Source organism: Leptonychotes weddellii, chromosome 14 (assembly GCF_054177405.1).
Source record: "Leptonychotes weddellii isolate Sample4059 chromosome 14, ASM5417740v2, whole genome shotgun sequence".
Taxonomy (NCBI): domain Eukaryota; kingdom Metazoa; phylum Chordata; class Mammalia; order Carnivora; family Phocidae; genus Leptonychotes; species Leptonychotes weddellii.
The window spans coordinates 25,176,895-25,199,033 of record NC_138382.1 but is presented as its reverse complement, the minus strand read 5'-3'; the positions used below and the strand labels follow the sequence as shown (position 1 = coordinate 25,199,033).

The 22,139-nt window shown below is 36.6% G+C and overlaps 1 protein-coding gene and 1 long non-coding RNA gene across 3 annotated transcripts in view; one reads left to right on the top strand and one right to left on the bottom strand.

The window, feature by feature from the left end:
- Positions 1-16,055, bottom strand: part of ERCC6L2 (ERCC excision repair 6 like 2) — a 77,858-nt gene extending 61,803 nt beyond the window's left edge. The window contains exons 1-2 of one of the 2 annotated variants that reach the window (XM_081802943.1): positions 15,853-16,055; positions 10,468-10,892 (exon numbers count right to left, since the gene is read on the bottom strand). In XM_081802943.1, coding sequence (XP_081659069.1) covers positions 10,468-10,892; positions 15,853-15,898 — 471 coding nt within the window. In that variant the 5' untranslated portion in view covers positions 15,899-16,055. Of the gene's footprint in view, positions 1-10,467; positions 10,893-13,603; positions 13,706-15,852 lie in introns of those variants that run through there. The other variant, XM_081802944.1, reaches the window with a different exon arrangement.
- The window catches only part of LOC115945126 (uncharacterized), a 114,896-nt gene extending 94,446 nt beyond the window's left edge, over positions 1-20,450 (top strand). The window contains exon 3 of the long non-coding RNA XR_004079591.2: positions 15,615-20,450. This is a non-coding gene — a long non-coding RNA (uncharacterized LOC115945126). The remainder of the gene's footprint in view (positions 1-15,614) is intronic.
- Positions 20,451-22,139: the final 1,689 nt, after the last annotated feature.

Below are 22,139 nucleotides of genomic sequence, written 5' to 3'. Positions count from 1 at the left end.
TTTGCTGTGCATAAGTTTTTTATTTTGATGTAATCCCAATAGTTTATTTTTGCTTTTGTTTCCCTTGCCTCAGGAGATATATCTAGAAAAGTGTTACAACCAGTGTCAGAGAAATTACTGCCTGTGCTGTCGTCTAGAATTGTTATAGCTTCAGGTCTCACATTTAGGTCCTTAATTCATTGAGTTTATTTTTGTGTATGGTGTAAAAAAGTGGTCGTTTCATTCTTTTGCACATAGCTGTCCAGATTTCCCAACACTATTTGTTGAAGAGACTTTTCCCCATTGTATATTCTTGCCTCCTTTGTGAAAGATTAATTGACCATATAACTGTGAATTTGTTTCTGGATTTTCTACCCTGTTCCATTGATCTAGGTGTCTGTTTTTGTGCCAGCACCAAACTGTTTTGATTACTACAGCTTTGCAGTATTACTTGAAATATGGAATTGTGATGCCTACAGCTTTATTTTTCTTTTTCAAGGTTGCTTTGGCTATTTGGGGTCTTTTGTGGTTCCACACAAATTTTAGGATTGTTTGTTCTAGTGTTGTGAAAAATGCTTTTGGTATTTTGATAGGGATTGCATTAAATCTGTAGATTGCTTTGGGTAGTATGGACATTTTAACAATATTTGTTCTTTGAGTCCTTGAGCATGGAATGTCTTTCCATTTGTTTGTGTCATCTTCAATTTCTTCTATCAATGTTTTATAGTTTTCAGAGTATACATCTTTCACCTTGGTTAAGTTTATTCCTAGATATTTTATTATTTTTGGTGCAGCTGTAAATTGGATCATTTTCTTAATTTCTCTTTCTGTTGCTTCATTATTAGTGTATAGAAATGTGATGGATTTCTGTATATTGATTTTGTATCCTACAACCTTACTGAATTCCTTTATCAGTTCTAGTAGTTTTTGGTGGAATCTTTAGGGTTTTTTATATATAGCATCATGTCATCTGCAAATAGTGAAGATTTTACTTCCTCCTTACCAATTTGGAAGACTTTTAATCCTTTTTCTTGTCTCATTGCTGTGGCTAGGACTTCTGGGTACTATGTTGAATAAAACTGCTGAAAATGGACATCCTTGTCTTGTTCTTGACCTTAGGGGGAAAACTCTCAGTTTTCACCATTGAGTATGATGCTAGTTGTGGGTTTTTCACATATGGCCTTTATTATGTTGAGGTATGTTCCCTCTAGAAATATTTTGTTGAGGGTTTTTATCATGAATGGATGTTCTACTTTGTTAAATACTTTCACTGTGTCTATTAAAATGATCATATGGTTTTTATCCTTTCTCTTATTGATATCATATATCATGGTTGATTTGCAACCCGGGAATAAATACCACTTGATTGTGGGGTTTTTTTAATGTATTGTTGAATTTGGTTTGCTAATATCTTTTAGAATTTTTTGCATCTATGTTCATCAGAGATATTGGCCTATAGTTCTCATTTCTGTAGTGTTTTTATCTTCTTTTGGTATCAGGGTAATGCTGGCTTCATAGAATGGATTTGGAAGTTTTCCTTCCTCTTCTATTTTTTGGAATAGTTTGAGAAGAATAGGTATTAACTCTTCTTTAAGTGTTTGGTTGAATTCACCTGTGAAGCCCTTCAGTCCTAGACCTTTGTTTGTTGGGAGTTTTTTGATTACTGATTCAATTTCATTGCTGATTATCAGTCTGTTCAAATTTTCTATTCCTTCCTGATTCAGTTTTGGGAGATTATGTTTCTAGGAATTTATCCTTTTTTTTCTAGTTTATAATATTCTCTTACAATCCTTTTTATTTCTATGGCGTTAGGTGTTATTTCTCCTCTTTCATGTCTGATTTTGAGTCCTCTTTTTTCTTTTCTTCTTCTTTTTCTTTTTTTTTTATGAATCTGGCTAAAGGTTTATCAATTTTGTTGGTCTTTTCAAAGAACCAACTTACGGTTTCATTGATCTGTTCTATTGGTTTTTGTTTGTTTACTTTCTATTTTGTTTATTTCTGCTACCCGAGACACACTTTAAATATTAAGACACAGATTCTTTTATTAACAAAGCTAAAAGTTGGTTCTTTGAAAAGATCAACAAAATCAATAAACCTCGTTGGGCTATCAAGAATAAAACAGAGAGGCGCCTGCATGGCTCAGTTATGAGTCTGCCTTGGGCTCAGGTCATGATCCCAGGATCCTGGGATCAAAGCCAAGCATAGGGCTCCCTGCTCAGCAGGGAGTCTGCTTCTCCCTGGGCCTCTGCCTCTGCCCCTCCCCCACTCGTGCCACGCACACGCATACACACTCTGTCTCCCTCAAATAAATAAATAAAATCTTTTAAAAAACAGAATAAAACAGAATATAAAATATTCACATTAAAAATGCAGAGGTATCACTCAGATCCTACAAAGACTAGAAGAGTGAAAAGGAATATCATGGAAATCTTTATCAATTTGACAACTTAGATGAAATGGATAAATTCTTTGAAAAATACAATTTACCAAACTGACACAGGAAGAAGTAGAAACTCTTAATAGCTTCATAGCTATTAAAGTAATTGAATCCATTATCAAAAACCTTCCCTCAAAGAAAATTCCAGGTCCAAAAGATGTCACTAGTAAATTCTATCAAATATTTAAGTATAAAATAACAGAAACTTTACCCAATTCTTTTAGTAAAAAAAGGAGGAAGAAACACTTCTCTATTTTATGAGATCTGCATAACTTCAATACCAAAACCAGACAAACATAATATGAGAAAACTATAGACCAATATCCATAATAAATATATAAAGGCAAAAATTCTTAAAATATTAGCCAATTAGGGCGCCTGGGTGGCTCAGTCGGTTAAGCGACTGCCTTCAGCTCAGGTTATGATCCCAGGGTCCTGGGATCAAGTCCCACATCAGGCTCCTTGCTCTGCAGGGAGCCTGCTTCTCCCTCTCCAACTCCCCCTGCTTGTGTTCCCTCTCTCGCTGTCAAATAAATAAATAAAATCTTAAAAAAAAAAAAGCTAAAAAAAATATATATATATTAGCCAATTAAATCCAGCAAATATAAAAACAATACCTCATGATCAAATTGAGTTTATCTGAAAAATACAGAACTAGTTTAAGATTAAAAAAACCAATCAATATAAATCATATTGATTCATATATTAACAGAGAAAAGGAGAAAAATTGATGATCTCAATGGATGCAGAAAACATATTTGATGAAGTCAATACACAGTAACTACCAAAAAAACCCTCAGAAATTAGGAAACATCCTGCATCTGATAAAAGACAGTATGAAAATCCTACAGCTAATATACTTAATGTTAAAATATTGAATGCTTTCTGTCTAAGACAGGAATGAGATAAGGATGTCACTGCTTCTATTCAAATTGTCCTGGAATCCTATCTAGCCAGTGAAATATGGCAAGAAATAGAAATAAAAGACATAAAAATTAAAGAAGTAAAACTGTCTCTATTGGTGGATGACATATACTTGAAGTCTTCTTGTTGTATCCGCAGATGACAGAGCAGAGAAAGGAAGCAAACTTTCTCCTATCTCTTCCTACAGTGTCACTAATCTCATCCCTAATCACTCCCCAAAGACCCCACCTCCAAATAATACTATCACATTGAGGATTAAAGTCTCAACACATGCATTTTGGGGGGATACAAACATTCAGTCTACATATCAACTTGAATACATACTTCTCCAAAGAAGATATATATTATATATGGCCAAAAAGCACATGGAAAGTTGTTCAACATCATTGGTCATTACAGAAATGCAAATCAAAACCACAACGAGATACCACTTCACATGCACTAGAATGGCTATAATGAAGAAAGTAAAATAATAAGTATTGACAAGGATGTGCAGAAATAGGAAACCCTACACATTGATGATGGGAATGTAAAATGGTGTAGCCACTGTGGAAAATGGTATACCAGTTCCTCAGAAAAATAAACATAGAAATACCATATGATCTAGTAATTCTACTACTAGGTACATAAACAAAAGAAACGATAGCTATGTCCACACAGAATCTTGTATATGATAGCAGCATTTTTCGTAACAGCCAAAAGGTGGAAACAATCCAAAGGATGAAAAGAAAAGCAAATTGTGGTATTTACATACAACAGAATATTTCTCAGCCATAAAGGGAATGAAGTACTGATATACTTGGATAAGCCCTGATAACATCATACTAAATGAATGAAAGAAGCCAGGCACAAATGGTCACAATTGTATGATTCCTTTTACATGAAATATTCAGGAAAGGCAAATCCATATAGACAAAAGGCCCATTAGTGGTTGTCAGGGAAATGAAGGTAATTACTTCTGGGGTGTTCTGTGCTGATAAAAAATTTTAAAACAGAGAGAGATGGGGTTGCATAACATTGTGAATGCACTAAGTTACTTGTATACTTTAAAATGGTTAGTTTATGTTATGTGAATTTCACCTCAATAAAAAAATTTTAAATTATACCTTATATTTTTATGAGAGACATTTGGGCATTTAAGGTATAATCACCATTATTCTAGTTCTTGAAAAAGTTAAAAAAAATGTAAAATGTCAAGTTAATACAGATCAATAATTCAATAAACAGGAGCTGTTTTCGTTAGCATCATTCCACTGAGATAAGGAGAGTTGCATACAGTCTTGTATATCACAATAAAGTAGATTTTTCAGCAAATTATGTTATCTAAAAGATTATAAAATGATGACATATAAGAATGGTCAAAACTTGTGCTGAGTTTTAAAATATTCTAACAAAATTTGCACTTCTAGCCCATATTATATAAGGCAGTGTAATGCAGGAGTTTGGAGTCTGACCAACCAGTTTTATACTAACTATGTGACGTTGGGCAATTTACATAATGTATCAATAAATTTCAATTTTTTCATCAATAAAATGGGGGCAACAAGGCCTAATTAACATGTAGGCTTAACAGAAAATGCCTATCACAGAGCCTAACATATAGGGATCATTAAATATAAGCTATAACACATGATTACCTAATCCAACTTAAAATTCATTGGTCCATTCAATAAAAACATATTCATTACCTAATACATGCCAGGTACTGTGCTAGGTGCTGGAAAAGCTTAGATGAAAGGCTTATTTGTATCTGCCAGCAGTCTGAAATCCAGTTGATTTGGGGGTGGGGCACAGTGGGAAAGGAGATGAGGTGAGGAAGCATGGCTGAGAAAAAAACTGATGAGCAGAAAATAGTAATAACTATATAAAAATAGTAATAACTGCAAGAGGGCACTGGTGTGGCTCAGTTGTTAAGCGTCTGCCTTTGGCTCAGGCCATGATCCCAGGGTCCTGGGATCGAGCCCCGCATCGGGCTCCCTGCTCAGCGGGAAGCCTGCTTCTCCCTCTCCCACTCCCCCTGCTTGTGTTCCCTCTCTCGCTGTGTCTCTCTCTGTCAAATAAGTAAATTAAAAATTTCTTTAAAAAAAAAAATTCAGCAAGAGATTGATGTGAACAAAATGGCTGATGCAGAACTCAGACTAAAGGAGGCGAAAAGAATGTTTCACAAATGACAGAGTTCAAGCACTGGACAATAATGAAAAGGTCAGGCAACTGGGTATTGATTAGAACGGGACATGAGGAAACTATATAGTGAGGGAAATGTTCTATATCTTATTAGAGTAGTGGTTTTATATATATACATATATACGAGTTAAATACGCATAACTGTACACTTTCGATCCATGCATTTTACTGTTTATAATTAAAGACAGAATCATACACACACACACACACACACATACACACACACAGATACACACACACAAAGATACATATATTCTTTTGAATTATAGGCAAACTGGTCCTCAAAGGCTACTGAAAAGGCAGAAAAGATACCAATTAGATACTATATGACAATTTAAATTAAGCAATATAAACCTAATCCATTGCTTTCCTCTTAATTCATCTACGGATTGTTTCATTATAAGAAAACTATATTCCTAATTATGATAATTCATAATTCAACCTGTCCATCTATCCAAGATGATGAAGATCTTAATTTTAACTTAATTTGTCAAATTCCATGAATTTGAGAATTCTGTAAAATATTGGGAAATTTTAATAAAAGTCTAGGATTTTGCATTCATTCCCAATTTTAATTTCTTAGTCCAATTAAAACTAAAAGTGAAAACAGATGAATTATTGGTGTTGAACACATCATGGGCACAAATGAACACAAGGAAACTTCTGGGGTAATAGATGTGTTCATTATCTTGATTGTGGTATTGTAGTGATCATTTCTTGGGTGCATTTATATGTAAAACTTACAAAACCATACACTGTAAATTTATGCACTTTAATGTATATCAACTGTAACTTTAAAAAGTACATACACAACATACAAATGAATATATACACATACAACCAACAAGTCTGCTAAAACTAGTAAGACTGACAAAACCAAATTTTGTAAGAATATACAGCAACCATAATTTCATACATTGTTGGCAGGAATGCAAAATGGTACAAACACTTTGGAAAAGGTTTGGCAATTTCTTATTAAACTGAGCATACATTAGTTTATGACCAAATAATTCCATTCCTAATTATTTACTCAAGAAAAGTGAATACACAGAAGATTGTTCAAGAGAGTTCTTAACAGTTTTATTCATAACAACTAAAAACTGGAAACAGCTCAGGTGTCCATCAGCTGGAGGATAGATAAACAAAATGCAGCATCTAAACAATGGAGTAACTACCAGCAATAAAAAGGAACAAACTACTTATGCAGTCAATAACACAGATGAGACTCAAAATATTATGCTAAGTGAAAGAAGCCTTACACAGAGTGTACATGTATGATCCTATTTATATAAAAAAGCAAAACTAATCTATGATATAAAAAAGCAGAACAGTGATTGCCTCTTGGGGGTGGTGGGAAGACCAGGAAGAAACAGAATTGATCTCTTCTAGAGTGATGATAATGTTCTGTATCTTTAAAGGGTTTATTTGGCTTACACAGATGTCAAAGCTCATGGATTGGTGGGTATACTTAAGATTTGTGCATGTCATTGTAAATTTTACTTCAAAATGAAAAAAAAGAATTGTAAATAAACACTAACTAGCTAATGACACATATGCTCAAGTGTTTGGGGATAGGATATATTAATGTCTGCTACTTTAAAATGCAACAAAACATGGCTTGATGGATGGATAGGTAAGTGATAAAGCCATGTATAATGACATGTTAAAAGAATCTAGGTGGTAGGTATATAGGTATTCATTGTACAATTCTTCCAACCCTTCTATATGTTTGAAAAGATTCATAAGAACATCCTGGGGAAAAATCAGTTTGTAAGACAGTAGTGACTCCATCTTTTGCACATTTATTTATGTCTGTGTATTCATGGACCAGTATATATGAAATATATGCATACATATGTTTATGTATGTTGTATATTCAACTGTTCCCTCTCAATCAGATAGATCCTTCCAATTCACTTAAAAAATACTCAAGTTCCTCCTCTTTCCAAATGATACAAACAAACAAAAAAGAAACTTCCTCAAAATTCCATCCTCCTTCAGCTATTACTAGGTCACTTTTGTTCCTTTCAAAGCCACCTTTCTTAAAGAAGTAAGCATACTTCCCATGTCTATGCCTTCACCTACTTCATTTGGCTTGAGCCCCCCTCCCCCACTGAATTCCAGCAAAATAGCTCTTGTTCAAGATACCAATAATTTCCAATGTCACTAGATCAAATGCACATTTTAAAATCCTCATCCCTTGAAGAATGTAAAATATTGAGCTGACATTTTTAAATCTGAAATGAGGGAAACAAACTTTATTTCGGATGTAAACCAAGCTTTTTTAAAAAGAAAAGTTCAATTTCATATTATGGTCAAGTCAGAATGTGAGAAGGGAAAAACTTAAGGGATGTTATCAGAAAAAAGGAAAAAAATGAATAAGATTATACTACAGTCCAAATGGTAAATGCCAATGGTAATAAATGCCAACAGTAAATTTTCATAGACCATTTTCACCTAATTCTACTGTACTTTGAAATTCTACTAAACTAACTATAGTCCACATTTCTTCAACTGGTTTAGTCATTGTATTTATAGAAGCTCCACCTTAAATGGATCTCCCAAACCTCCTATTCATGTAGAAATTATTCTCTGAGCTATAAGAATAATAACCAGGGATGTAGGTCTCCAAGGATCAGAAAAATCCAGCTAAGTATCAAAACTAGTATAGAAACTATGTCCTAATCTTCAGAAGATAAGCCCTCAAGACTTTCAAAGCACATTCAAAACATAATTGAAAGCCTTCCAAGGATTTCAGTGTGTCAGGTAATATAAAATTTTGCAGTAAAATCACTTTAAAAAATACATCATAAAATAAAGGAAATTTCTTTATAACATGGACTTCAGATATGAAAGCTAAATTTGAGCCTAAAACATGCATAAGAATTTGAATTGTATATGGTAGTTTTAATGGGAGGAGATTCCCAACTAGTTCCCAAAACGGTCTCTTTTAGTAGCATCTTCATGTTTCTGATTTTGCAGATTAGCAGGCATTGGCTAGTCAAAGAAGTGTGGGAAAAGACATTCTAGCATGGGCAAAAACAATAAAACTGTATGTAAAGATAGTCATATTAGTTATTTATGGTTATAGTTATTTATTTTCCTCTAGTATTCATCCATATACCTTGGTCACAGATGATATTTTCCTAAAGGCTTTATTCTTTATTCTTGCCACCTATTCTCCTGAGAAAGTAAATTTGTTTATTCCATAAGCAATTATTGAGCACCTTCAATGTGCAAGCCTAGAACTATGTGCATTGCCTGGACTTAAAGAGACAAACAGTACGGCTCATGGTGATACACTATGATTATTGAAGGACTTAGTTTTACTCTAGCTTTTTATATCAGAGCTTTATACATAATTGCATTATTAGACTATTTTTTAAAGATTTTTATTTATTTATTTGAGAGAGCAAGAGAGAGCACACACATGTGAGCAGGGGGAGGGGCAGAGAGAGGAGAGGGAGAGAGAGAATCCAAAGCAGACTCTGAGCTGGGCGCGGAGCCCGATGTGGGGCTCAATCTCACAACCCTGAGATTATGACCTGAGCCAAAACCAAGAGTATGATTCTTAACCCACTGAGCCACCCAGGCGCCCCTAGACTATTTTTAAATGTTGAAATTAGTTTTTCACTTACCTTTGAGTTCCACTAACAATGGAGGTGTCATGAAGAATAAAATAGCTTAAATTCAATTATAATGCAGGAAACACAGAAGGATTTAATCAGAAACTAGACAAACACTCCTGAAAAACTAGAGTAATTGTATAGTATAAAGTCTAGCTTCAGAACTCTAATCTTTTTAGATCACAAACCTTTGTGATAAGCAGCTTCTAACAGGGCTCCCAATAATCCCAACCTGCTGGTATCCACAGCCCTATTTAATCTTCCCCCTTAAGTAAGAGCTGAACCTAGCAATTTGCTTCTAAAGAAGCAAATACGGCAAAAGTGAAGGGCGGTCTCTTCTGTGATTAGGTTACAAAAGACCATGAGTTCCCTCTTACTCGTGCTCTCTCTTGCCCTCTCACTTGCTCTCCTTGAAGAAGCATGCTGCCATGTTGTAAGAAACTCCAGTAAGAGGCCCACGTAGCAAGGAACCAAGGGAGCCCTTCACCAATAAATAGCTCATGAGAAACTGAGGCCTCAGTCTAACATCCCACAAGGACCTGAATCCTGCCAACAACCCCGTGGCCACAAAGGGAATCCACCCTAGTCCAACCTTGAGAGGACTGGTGCCTTGTGAGAGGTGGAGCCAGAGGACCCAGCTAATCTGCACCTGGATTCCTGACCCACAGAAACTGTAATATGATAAATGCATACTCTTGTAAGCTGCTAAATTTTGGAGTAATTTGTTATACAGCAATAGATAACTAACATACACTCCCTCTGAAGAAAAGCATGTAAGTATACAAATTCTGGCACACATTTTAGGGAAATAGGAAGCCTCTGTGAAGTTCACCAGTGGAATTCCTAGCGGTCCAGGGATCCCAGATTAAGAAACTTCTGATATGATAAACTCTAAACAATATACACAAAAGGCCTGCAAGAAATCAATTTAACCATGTTATGTAGCTTAACAAATGTCAGAATACTTTCCTTCCATACAGTATTGCTAAGAAAGTTAAACTACTTTAAATATAATTGATATCTTAGTACTAGTATTACCAAAGGTAAAATCAAGCCAAGTTATACCAAAACATTATTTTGAGTAACATATTTCACAAATACTAAATAAGTACTAAGGATAAAATAATGACTACACACCATCCTAATTTTGAGGACTTTCCTGGCCAGTGGGTGAGAAACACAGACACACACACACACACACAAAATAGCTACTATAAGAGTTGGGAGCACAAACAGAGATTTGTATATGGTATCCATTCATGTACATAATAAAATGACTGTAATGAATTTTAGTTATAATGCAATTAGCAGAAATACCTGTACTGTTTTTCCAAGTCCCATGTCATCACCAAGAATACATCCTTTTCCTTGGATGAAGTGTGCATAGAGAAACTGGGCTCCTTCCCTTTGGTAGTCTCTCAAATACCTGTTAATAGTATAAGGAATAGAGTCTCCATCTTCAGATAATGGAAAAGCAACAGCAGATGATGGAAATTTTCGGTCAGGGAAATAAGGTTTTTCCAAATCTTCATCATCAAATATAAAATTCCTGGAGCAATCTTTAAGAGATTTTACTTCTTGAAGTCTTTTAAGAGGTACTTTTCTTTCTTGAAAATCTGAATATAAGATGATTGCAAATGACTTCCCATTTTCATCCACTGTGATAGATTTTATGCTTGCTTCACAAAGTGTGCCATTATCTGGAGAAGGGGCAAGACATCTTTCTCCTGGATGCCATATGTCTGTAATAATAAAGAAGAAAATAAAATTTCCAAATCTACCTTATAAAGTAACCCCCCATTTATCCACCGCTATGAGAAAAAAAAAATGTACCTCACACGAATACCCTTTCCAAATTACTGAAACAAGCTAAATTATAACATGTATAGATATTCTCCTAAAACATATTATCAGATGTTCTCCTATAATAAGCAGAATAAAGGATATATAATTTATTTCCAGTGATTCTCACCCTGGCTGTGTGTCATAATCTCCTCATACATGCTTGGACACTACCTCTGTTGATTGTGGTTCAGTGGCTATGGGCCATGGGCATCTGGTTTTATGACTTTGTTTGGTGGACACTGTTGAATTCAAAGGGCCATTCTGATTCACAGCCAGGGTTGAGAACCACCGATTTAGATATTCATGATGATTCGTGAACATTATGTATATTATTCATGATATGGTAGACTAATAGTAAATGGGACTTGATAATGAGCAAGCTAAAATCCTCTAGACAGCAATGCTTTTGTGATTTTCCTGTCTGCTTTTTCCCATCTCCTTTCTCTGGAGACAGCTGTTACTTCTTGTCAACATTGCTGCTTCTTTTTAAAAAAAATTTTTATTTTTCATTTTTTTCTAGTATCACTGCTTCTAAACTGTTCCCTGAACTTGTATACAACTAACCAAGGGAATCTCTAATCCAACCACAGAGTGATGAGTGCCAGCTTTGTCACAGCTTTTCTCCCTTCTATGTTTTAAAGGCTTGCAGTTCTTTAAAAAGAGATGAATTCTAAGATCTCTTTTATGCTAAGATTTTATTATTCTTTGAAAAGTCTGACCCTTTTCTCTGTATGTATTTATTCCGTGCTTAATTGTACAGCTTTCAATTTTATTTTCTTTTTTTTTTAAAGATTTTATTTCTTTATTTGACAGAAAGCAAGTGAGAGAGCACAAGCAGGGGAACGGCAGAGGGAGAGGGAGAAGCAGCCCCCCACTGAGCAGGGAGCCTGATGCGGGACTCGATCCCAGGACCCTGGGATTATGACCTGAGCCGAAGGCAGAAGCTTAACCCACTGAGCCACGCAGGCGCCCCGTCTATTTTATTTTCTATTCAGAAAATATAGCACTATGAACAGGGAGGGGAGTATCTTTAGAGCATACAACTAGTATAATTAAAAGATACCAAATAGAGGAAATTAAGTAAAAATAATTTTCTAAATGGAATTTCTTATAGCAAGAATTACAGAGGAGTTGTATGGCTACAGATGTAAAAATACTAGGAATTATTTTTCTCACATATTTCTTATTGAGATCAGATGACCATTAGTAGTTTCTTAGGGTCTTTCCGATGATTTCTTGTTAGGTTTTTATAACATTTGTGATTATAATATGACTAGTATATTTACATTCTCTTAAGCACGAATAACTCATTATGCTATTCCTCAAAAGTAAAACCATTATTCCCACTAACTTTGGTAAGGTTATTTTGCATAACAATTAGAAGTACACCAGGAAAAATCTGTTCTCCTAATCTTTGGATCCAAACGGTTTGAGAACTGTCACACAATTCTAAAAGACACAGTTTTAATATGAAACTAAAACCTTGATCCATTGTACAGGGATAACAGATTAGTGGGCCCTATTTTCGTACCAGTACCATTTGAGCCTTAAGAATTAACCCTTATAGCAATTCTTAACACATTATTTCTGTTTCACATGATTTGTTTGCCTATCCAGAAAATGCCTTCCAATTTTTAAGGACTTAAGTCATTAATGTGTTTATTATTCAACATACACATTTTAACACCAATTACCTACAAATATACAGTACCACACAATAGGTATAAAATGAAAAAAAATGTCAAAAATGATATTGCTTAAACCTTGCTCTTTCCAAATCTCATTAAATGGCATCATCATCTAGCCAACTTTTCATGATAGAACACATTTAGCCAGCCCTTATTCCTCTTTTTATATTACTCCCTACATCCAATCCATCAGAAAGTCCTGCTGGTTCTCCCTCAAAATTTATCACTTCCCTCCATCATGCTACCACCTCTGTAAAACAACTGTTGGCAAACTTTTTCTGTAAAGAGTCAGATTTGGGCTATTTATTATTTTAGTTTTGCAGGCTATACTGTCTCTTACCCTTGTAACACAAAATCAGGGACAGAGAACACATAAACAAATGGGCATGGCTGTGTTCCAGTAAAACTTTATCTACAATAAGTATCAGGCTGGATTTGGCCAGGCCCACAGTTTGCTGTCCTCTGCCCTAAGGCATGCCACCTTTGGCTTTCTCCTAAATTACTGCTATAAACTCCTAACCATTCTCTCTGCTGCCCCCACCATTTTCCCCCTACAATCCATTTTACACATAGCAACAATACTATTTAAAAATATAAATTACTGGGGCGTCTGGGTGGCTCAGGCGGTTAAGCACCCAACTCTTGATTTCAGCTCAGGTCATGATCTCTGGGTCCTGGCATCCAGCCCCGCGTCAGGCTCCATGCTCAGTGGGTATATGCTTGAGGATTCTCTTCCCCTCCCTCTACCCTTCCCCCTGCTTGCATGCTCTCTCTCTAAAATAAATAAATAAATCTTAAAAAAAATTAAAAATTAATAAATCTTTAATTTAAAATTTTTCCATAGTTATCATTGCATAAAGAATAAAGTACAAACTCCTTAGTATGGCCTATAAGTCCCAGTATGATCTGCCAATACTTACCTCTCCAACCCATCTCAATTTTTCTCTGTACTCAAACATGCTAAGCAAGTCTTTTCTCAGCTGTTTTTATGTCATCTCTTCACCTTATTTAAAGTAGGGTACCCTTTTATTCTGTATCTCAGTATTTTATTGCCTCCATAACTCATATCACAATGTTTAATGACTATGTTTACTTGTTTTTATCTATCTTTCCCACTAGAGAATAATTTCCTTTCCAGGAAAGTGTCTGTATTTTTCAAGTTTTATCCCCAGCCTCGGCACTCAGTAGGCACTCAATAAATGTGCTGAATTTATTAACAAAAACACACCCTTGATCTTACAGATCCTAGATATCTAGCGAGGGAGACAGATACCAAAAAGTTCACAAACACGAAATTGTAGCAAGTGCTTCAGGAGATAAGAACAAAGTGCTATGGAAAAGAGTATTGAAGAAACATAATTTAAAAGGGAAGAAGATCTAAGAAGAGTATCTCTGAGCACACAGCATGTGCAAAAGCCCTATGGGCTTCATACAACAATTTCTGGAAATCTATTTGGTTCCTTAGTTTGAATAATTTCTAGAACTAAACAGATTCAGTTAAGTTTGAGCAAAGGCTGGAACCTCTCTGTATCAAATTCTAGAACAAATAGCTTAAATTGGGAGGATTTCCTGTAGGGTTGAATGAAGGGTCCTCTTTAACGTCGTTTCCTTTCCTCCTTTATTCCAGACTGGTCTCCTTGCTGTTCCTCAACTATGGCAAGCATGCTCCCACCTCAGAGCCCCTGAGCTTTCTATTCCTTCCATCAACGCTCTCCCTAAATACCCAAATGACTGATTCTTTCACTTCATTTAGGTCTCTGCTCCAATGGCATCTCCTCAGAGGTGTTTTCTCTGACCACTGAATCTAAAATAGCACTCCCTGCCACTCTTTCTTTACCCTGCTTAATTCCATTTTTAGAGAAAAATATGGAATATTTGTTATTGTTTATCTCAACTTAGTTCCCTAGAGCAGGGACTTACTTTGTTCACTACTATATCCTGGGCACCTAGAACAACGTTTGAAACTCAAATACTTGTAGAACTAACAAATATTTATACAGAGCTAACATTTGAAGACTTATGTGTGCCAGGCATGTGCTTTATTTCATTTAAGCCTCGCCACTATCCTTTCATGACTTCATGTAAGTAATATTGTTAGTTCCATTTTATAAATGGTGAAACAGATAAAGGTTAACCAACTTGCCCTTGGTTACATAGCTTAAAAATGGCAGATCCTGGATTTGACCCAAGCTATCTGACCTTGTAACTACCATACTGTACCATGCACACATGAATGAACAAGTCCCTGAACTGAGTAGTCCCTGCTCCTTTTAACTGAGGTCTGAGCACCACAGTCACTACAATCTCCACTCAGCAGCTTCTCTACTTTTTTCAACTGCCAGGCTTCTATGGGTAGTTATATTTGTGATCCCTGAGTTATAGTGTCATCAATTCCTAGCCTTCAGAGTTGAGGCTTATTACATAAACCTCTCTAAACTTTAGTTCTGAATTCCTCATCTATTTAATGAGATCGATACCTTCCTCAAAGGAAAGCATGGAGATAAATAATCAGCATATTGCTGGGCACAGAACAAGCACTCAATATCTGATAGTTCTTATTATATCACTTTTAATAATGAAAGCTATTAATACGGGGACAAGAAGGCATCCCATTTGACTTGTTAGATAGCCACACCCTCCTTAAACCCTCTCTTGAGGACCCAATAAAGGTTGACTGTAAGGCCCTGATTCAGTACATCATATATAAGGTCTTTGTGTAATCAAATAATGTGAACTGAATATCTCAACCTTTATTCACCTATGTAACTACAAACGTCTACCATTCGCTAAGAACTGGGGCATACAAGGACAAAGGATAAACATACCACACATTTACTGAATGCTTATTATGGACCTGGGTCACATAAGTGCTTTGCATACACTATCTTATTTCGTAATCATAGGAACTCAGCAATGATCTCCATTTTACAGATGAAGAAACTGCCCAAAGTTGTTCAGCAAGTAACTGTCACAGCCAGTAGTAGATCCAGTCTGACTCCAGAGTCCAGGTTCTCAACACTGAATCCCAAAGAATTGGTGCCAGACTCCGGCTGTCATTCAGAGGAGACACAAGGTAAAATCCCAACCCCAAGGGAACTGGCAGGAACGGGTCCAACCCAGCGCAGTAAAGACAGGTGCCTAGGCTGAGAGGCGAGCTCCGAGCTTGTACCTTTGCCGGCGGTTTCCGCGCGAGGCTTGGGGGCAGAGGGATCCATCCGGCCAGGGGGAGGGGCCGGGCAGCCTGGTTGCGTACAATACTCGGCAGGCAGCCGAGGACCTGAAGGAGGAGGCGGGCGGGAAGACTGAGGCCAACGCCACTTCCTGCAGCCCTTCGTACATCGCCCCCCTGAAGCGCGACGCCAGCGGACGAGAGGGAACACAGGTGGAGCCCGAGAGGGTCCAGGGAGAGGGGAGGCGGCGTCCCAGACAGCGGCAGAGCTGGAGAGCGCTGTGGAGGCTGGCAAGGCGGCGCTCACCTAGTCATCTCGCGTTCCGCCGGGGGAGAAAGCAAGCCGGCAAGCGGACCCCTGACCCTCCCTTTCAGAGTTGGCCCTACCTCTACCTTCCCCTGCAACTTTCAGCCCTGGCTCGGAAAATCCCGCGAGATCAGGCCCCTGAACTGTCATTGCGGTCTCGCGATAACAAAATCTTGGTTCACATGGGCGGAGCAGTCTTCCTGCCTTCTTGGCCCCGGGAAGCCGGTTAACACAAAGGTCCGCGACCGTTGCAAGTATCGCGAAGTTTGATATCGCCTGCCTGCCGGTTGCGCGTCTTACGGACAACAGAGGGATCTGAAGATACCCGTGGGCTCGCACTGCGGCAGTCCTTAAGGGCTGACTTATAGCTGGAGACCGTGTCCGCGATCGCGGCCTGCTGCTGGCTTATATCTAGTACTTCCTCGTGTTCCTCGTGTAGCGCATGCCCAGGAACTTGAGGCGAGTGACTCCCTCCTGGAGCGCTCAGCGGGGTGGGACACCAGCCCGGAAGCCAACGCTTCATGACACTCGCGGGAGACTGAGTAAACTTAGTGGTCACACACTAAAATATAGTCAAAAATAACTCTTATGAGTACAAACCAGCAATACATGCCGTAAATAGAAGATAAAGGTAAAAATACTATGAAAATTTAAAGTGTCCGTGTACCATCCACAGTTAGAATGGTTTGTGAGACATTATGGGAAAACACCAAGCAGGCAGTCGGGCTGTTTTTGTTAAAGCATCATCAGAACAACACATTACTCACAAGTTAATGGATACTACTTTTCTAATACTTTGCCAGACCTTATACGTTGATTCATCCAAAAAAAATGGTTTCTGCACATGTTAAAATGTTTTCATATACTGTAGGATATTTCATTGAACTAGATTTGCTTGAATGGGCCTGTATTGGTTTCCTATTGCTGCTGTAACAAATTACCACAAATTTTAGAGGCTTAGAACAGCACAAGAGTATTAGGAATAACACAAATTTATTATTGTACAGTTCTGTAAGTCAGAATTCTTACTTGGGTCTCATTAGGCTAAAATCAAGGAATCAGCTGGGCTACATTCTTTTCTGGAGGCTCTCCAGAATCCGATTCCTTGCCTTTCTACACATTCCTCGGCTCATGGCCACCTTCCTTCTGTCTTCAAAGCCAGAGTTGTTGCCTCTCTCTGAGCCTTCCATAGTCACATCTTCCTCAGATTGCAGCTGGGTAAGATTCTTTGATCTTATGATCAGATTGGGTCTACCTGAATAATGCAGGATAATCTTCCCATTTGAAGGTCTGTACCCTCAATTATATCAGCAAAGTCCCTTTGCCAGCTAAAGTAATATATTCATGAGTTCCAAGGATTAGGATGTAAACATCTTTAGGGGCTCATTATTCTACCTACCAAAGGGTCTAAATGAGGAAAGCTATGTTTGTTTGCTGCCAAGAGGTATCTATACTTTGAGAGATACTAACAATTAGCAATATGTTTTCATAAAATCCTTCATCTAGAGTAGCCCTTATTTCTGTTTACCAACAGGTAGAAACTTTGTATCTAAGAAAAACATCTAATTTACTCACTATGTGTGAGATGTTGGCCCTCACACATGGTTGAGAAGTTATGTCATTTAACCTCATTGCTTAAGTGTCCTCACCCATGACAACAAAGAGGCAAGTAACAGTAACCTACATGAAAAAGTGTTGTTGTAAGTATTAAATAGGTTAAGTAAAACATCTAAAACAGTACCTGCCGTAGGAAGGAATATGTGGATTGCTATTACTGTTGTTATCGATGGAATGCATCCACTTGAAAGTTGCATTCTACGTAACCATTGCTTCATTTTAATATTTTGGCTAGTAGTTGGTAGTACATTATTACTTAGATTAGAATTTTAGACTACATTCTAACTTAAAACACCATGGATTGTAAGGCATATTATTTAGGTACAGCTGAAAAAAAGAAAAAAACTGCTCATTATGTAAATTGTAACTCTTGATTTTTAACATGCATCCTGATACTGGAAATTTTTAAATGTGGGGGAAAAAATCTGCTTTTTGGAATTGATGAAATATATCTTTTTTACTTAAATTCTATTCACATTGTCTCCAAAATTAATGGCAATTGGAAATTTCAACCAAGCTTACTTTTTTCTTTTTACAACTACCAGAAAAGTTTGATTGTTCCCCCCCACATACACTAAAATAACTAGTTGTGTAATATTGTCTTATTTTTCCAGAGGTCTACTAATTTAAGACCTTGATTTTTTATTTTTTTTAAGTTTTTTTTTTTTTTTTTTGAGAGAGAGAGAGCATGAGGTGAGGGGGCAGAGGGAGAGGAAGAAGCAGGCTCCCCACTTAGCATGGAGCCTGGCACCCTGAGCCAAAGGCAGACACTTAACTGACTGAGCCACCTAGGCACCCCAAGACCTTGATCCTTAAGGTCTGACATCTAAATAGAAGTGATAAAAACAAAATCAGAAGTAAATTTTTATTTAAATGAAAGAGGTCATCTGGTTGAAGGAATACTGGTGACTAACAGAGGAGGAGGGGGCCTTAATTTCTGAGTATTAATTATTTAACCTCACCACCATGTTTATGATGCATAGTGAAGCAGAAAAAATCATGACATAAAAATATGTGTTAGTGAATTAGATGCCTCACAAAATTAGATATCCTTAAACATTCCTTCCCCCACTAACAGTAGTTTTTGTCTAAGGCCATTGCAAGGACATCCTTGTCTAGGTGCCGATGTTGTACACATCTAATACTGTAATGCTAACCACTGCAAAGTGAATTTGAAAGTCTTGCAAAATATTTGGGAATTCCTAAAGTCAGTATAAATGATCTTGGATAACTAGAACATGTGCAAAACCATTGGCAAAGGAGGAGCTAGCAAAATTAAACTTATTAAAACCACAAAAAGAGAAGAAACACAGAGGATGATAGCATAGACATTTCTAAAGAATATTACTTGAATATCAAAGAGACCCTTGAGAAAAATGATTCTAATATTTTATCAAAGAAATTTTTTTGTGTTTGCAATGCAAAAATTAAATATATACCTATATGTGGTTCATAGACCTCCAAAGTTGTGTGTTAATTCAGCAGAAAAGCTCAAGAAAAAACAAAACAAATAGGTGTGTATTTCAGTTCATTTGGCCTGCTATAATAATACCACAGATTGGGTAGCTTATAAACAACAGAAATCTATTTCTCACAGTTCTAGAGGCTGGGGAATCCAAGATCAAGGCATCGGCATGGTTGTGTTCTGGCGAGACCCCTCTTCCTGATTCATAGCTGGCACCTTGGTATGTCGTCATACAGTGGAAGGGGCGAGGGAACTCTGTGGTATGTCTTTAAGAGTACTAATTTTATTCATGAGGGCTCCACATGTGTGTATGTCATCACTTTGGGCACTAGGATTTCAGCATATTAATTTTGAGGGGACATGAACATTCAGATCATCATAGCAATATGAGAACTTTGAACTTTGAAAATTTCTTAGTTAGATGATTTTAGGTTGTAGCATTCCTCCCTTGATAAAATGTCCCAGCCTCTGTGTCAAGGGAAAGAAAGGAAGAATAGATGAGTAAGAGCAAGGTAACATGGTAGAAATAGATATGTCCTTTATCAATAAGTAATCTATAGAGTTTAAAAGGCAACATTATTCAACAATATGAATATACTTAACATTTCTGAACTGTACACTTAAAAATGATTAAGAAGGTTAGTTTTCTGTGTCTGTGTTTTTTTACTACAATAAAAAAAAAAAAAAACCTGGGTCAACAAAAGGACAATTTAAAACTTGAGCCAAGTGTAATGAAAGATACATAGTGAATGGCAGGTTAGTGCTAGGAATGTGATGACTATTACATCTTGAACCTTCACCAATGCCATTTTTACTTAATAGACTCATTGAAGAAATCTCAGAGGTCCTCGATCCAATGCTCTAACTTAAAGATAATAAGATAGTTTGAGAAATGTTAGCTTATTTTACCAAGGTCACAAATAGCAAATAACAAAATCAGGATTAGAATACGATTCTTCATTCTTGTTCCAATATGATAGGTGTATAAAAATACTATTTCATAGAAGATATTTTTAAATTTGAAAAATTAAAACCTATGATTCTGTTTCTTGTACTATTCCATATCTCATGTCATGTAATAAGCCTAAAAATTCTGCAACAAAACACCAAGACCTACAGGTTGAAATACTATTATAAAAACACCCAAAATGCATTGCTGAGAAAAAAAAAAAGAGGTAAAATGCTCATAGGCCAAAAATAAGGAGGAAACTGAAAACCAGCTTACTAAGTTGGCACTTATGCCACTGCTGTACCGGAGGCATTTGCCCATCTCAGTTACAGAAAGGTCTGAGTTTATCTGTCTTATGGGGACAGAAGACATGGTGTGAAGCTCTTACAAGGTCATGATTTGGAACTGAGACCCTCATTGGAAATCAGAAACCCTGAAAGGCAACACCCTCAGTGAAATTACTGGGTAGAAGAAAATCTGGAAAGCAGAAAAGGGGGAGGATGAAGAAGAGAGACTTGTCTGTCATGGCATGGGCTCTTTGGGCCGGGTTGTGTGTGCATTTGTGTGTGTGTGTGTGTGTGTGTATGTATGTATGTGTGTCAATTTCCTTTGACATTTTGAAACCACTACCATATCCCCAAATGGATTTAGGATTTGAATTCACATAACCCGTATGACCTAGGAAACCCCAAGCCAAGATAACATAATGTAGTGTCAGGTTAATTGCATCCAGGTTGGAAGAAGGAAGCAAGCTCATCTTCTCTAAAGGAAAACATGTTAAAACAAAGATTCCTCAAAGTTTCCAGAGATAAATCCCAAACAGTTCATAATTCCCAAACTGTAAAAAAAAAAAAAAAAAAAAATGCATAAAACAAGCCACCATGAACAAAAGCCAGCAGGGAAAACATGCAAGAGAAATAGACTCTTAGTGATTTCAGTTAACAGAAGTGTTAGATACAAGTGTTTGTGTGTGGTTAAAATATTTACTGATATATTTTGAAACTGAAAACATGGAAAGAAAAAAAGACACTGTCAGAAAACAGCAAATAGATTTGTTGAAAGAACCAGAACTTCTGGAAATGAAAACTTTAATTACTGAAATTAAAAACTCTATGGTAAGTTAAACAGCAGATTAAACACGCCCTAATAGAGAACTCATGAACTGAAAGATCTAAAGAAATGACTCCAACTGCAGAGCAGAAAGTCAAGTGGAGGGAAGCCTGGGTGGCTCAGTTGGTTAAGTGTCCGCCTTCAGCTCAGGTCATGATCCCAGGGTCCTGGGATCGAGTCCCACATCAGGCTCCTTGCTCAGCGGGAAGCCTGCTTCTCCCTCTACCTGCCGCTTCCCCCCTGCTTGTTCTCTCTTCCTCTCTTTCTCGATCTATGACAAATAAAGAATAAAATCTTTTATTAAAAAAACAGTCAAGTGGATGGAAATATCAAAGAAAGGTTAAGAGAAATGGAAGGTAGAATTGAATTTCCGGAAGTAATGAATAGGGAGGCTGAGGGGGAAAAAAATGTTGAAAGAAATGATAGGTGAAATCTCAGATTCAGGAATCATAGTGAATTGATTGTAATACAAAAAAATAATTAAAATAAAATTAAAATAATTAAAAATAATAAAATAGTAATATATATATATCAGTATTTAGACACGTTGAAGTAAAATTACAGAAGCAACAAAGAATCTTGAAAGCAGCCATTAGAAAAGACAGATTACCTATGTGGAATAGAATGACAATTTAACTGATAAAAGTTAACTGACAACAGTTAATAGTAACAAGAAAGTCAGAAGACAATGGAATAGTAACTTCCAAGTGCAAAGAAAATAACTATCAACCTAAAATTTTATAATCAGCTAAACTATAATAAGAGCAAAATAAGAATATTTTCAGACAAAACTAAAAACATAACACCAGTGGACTCTCATGACAAGACCTTTTTAAGGA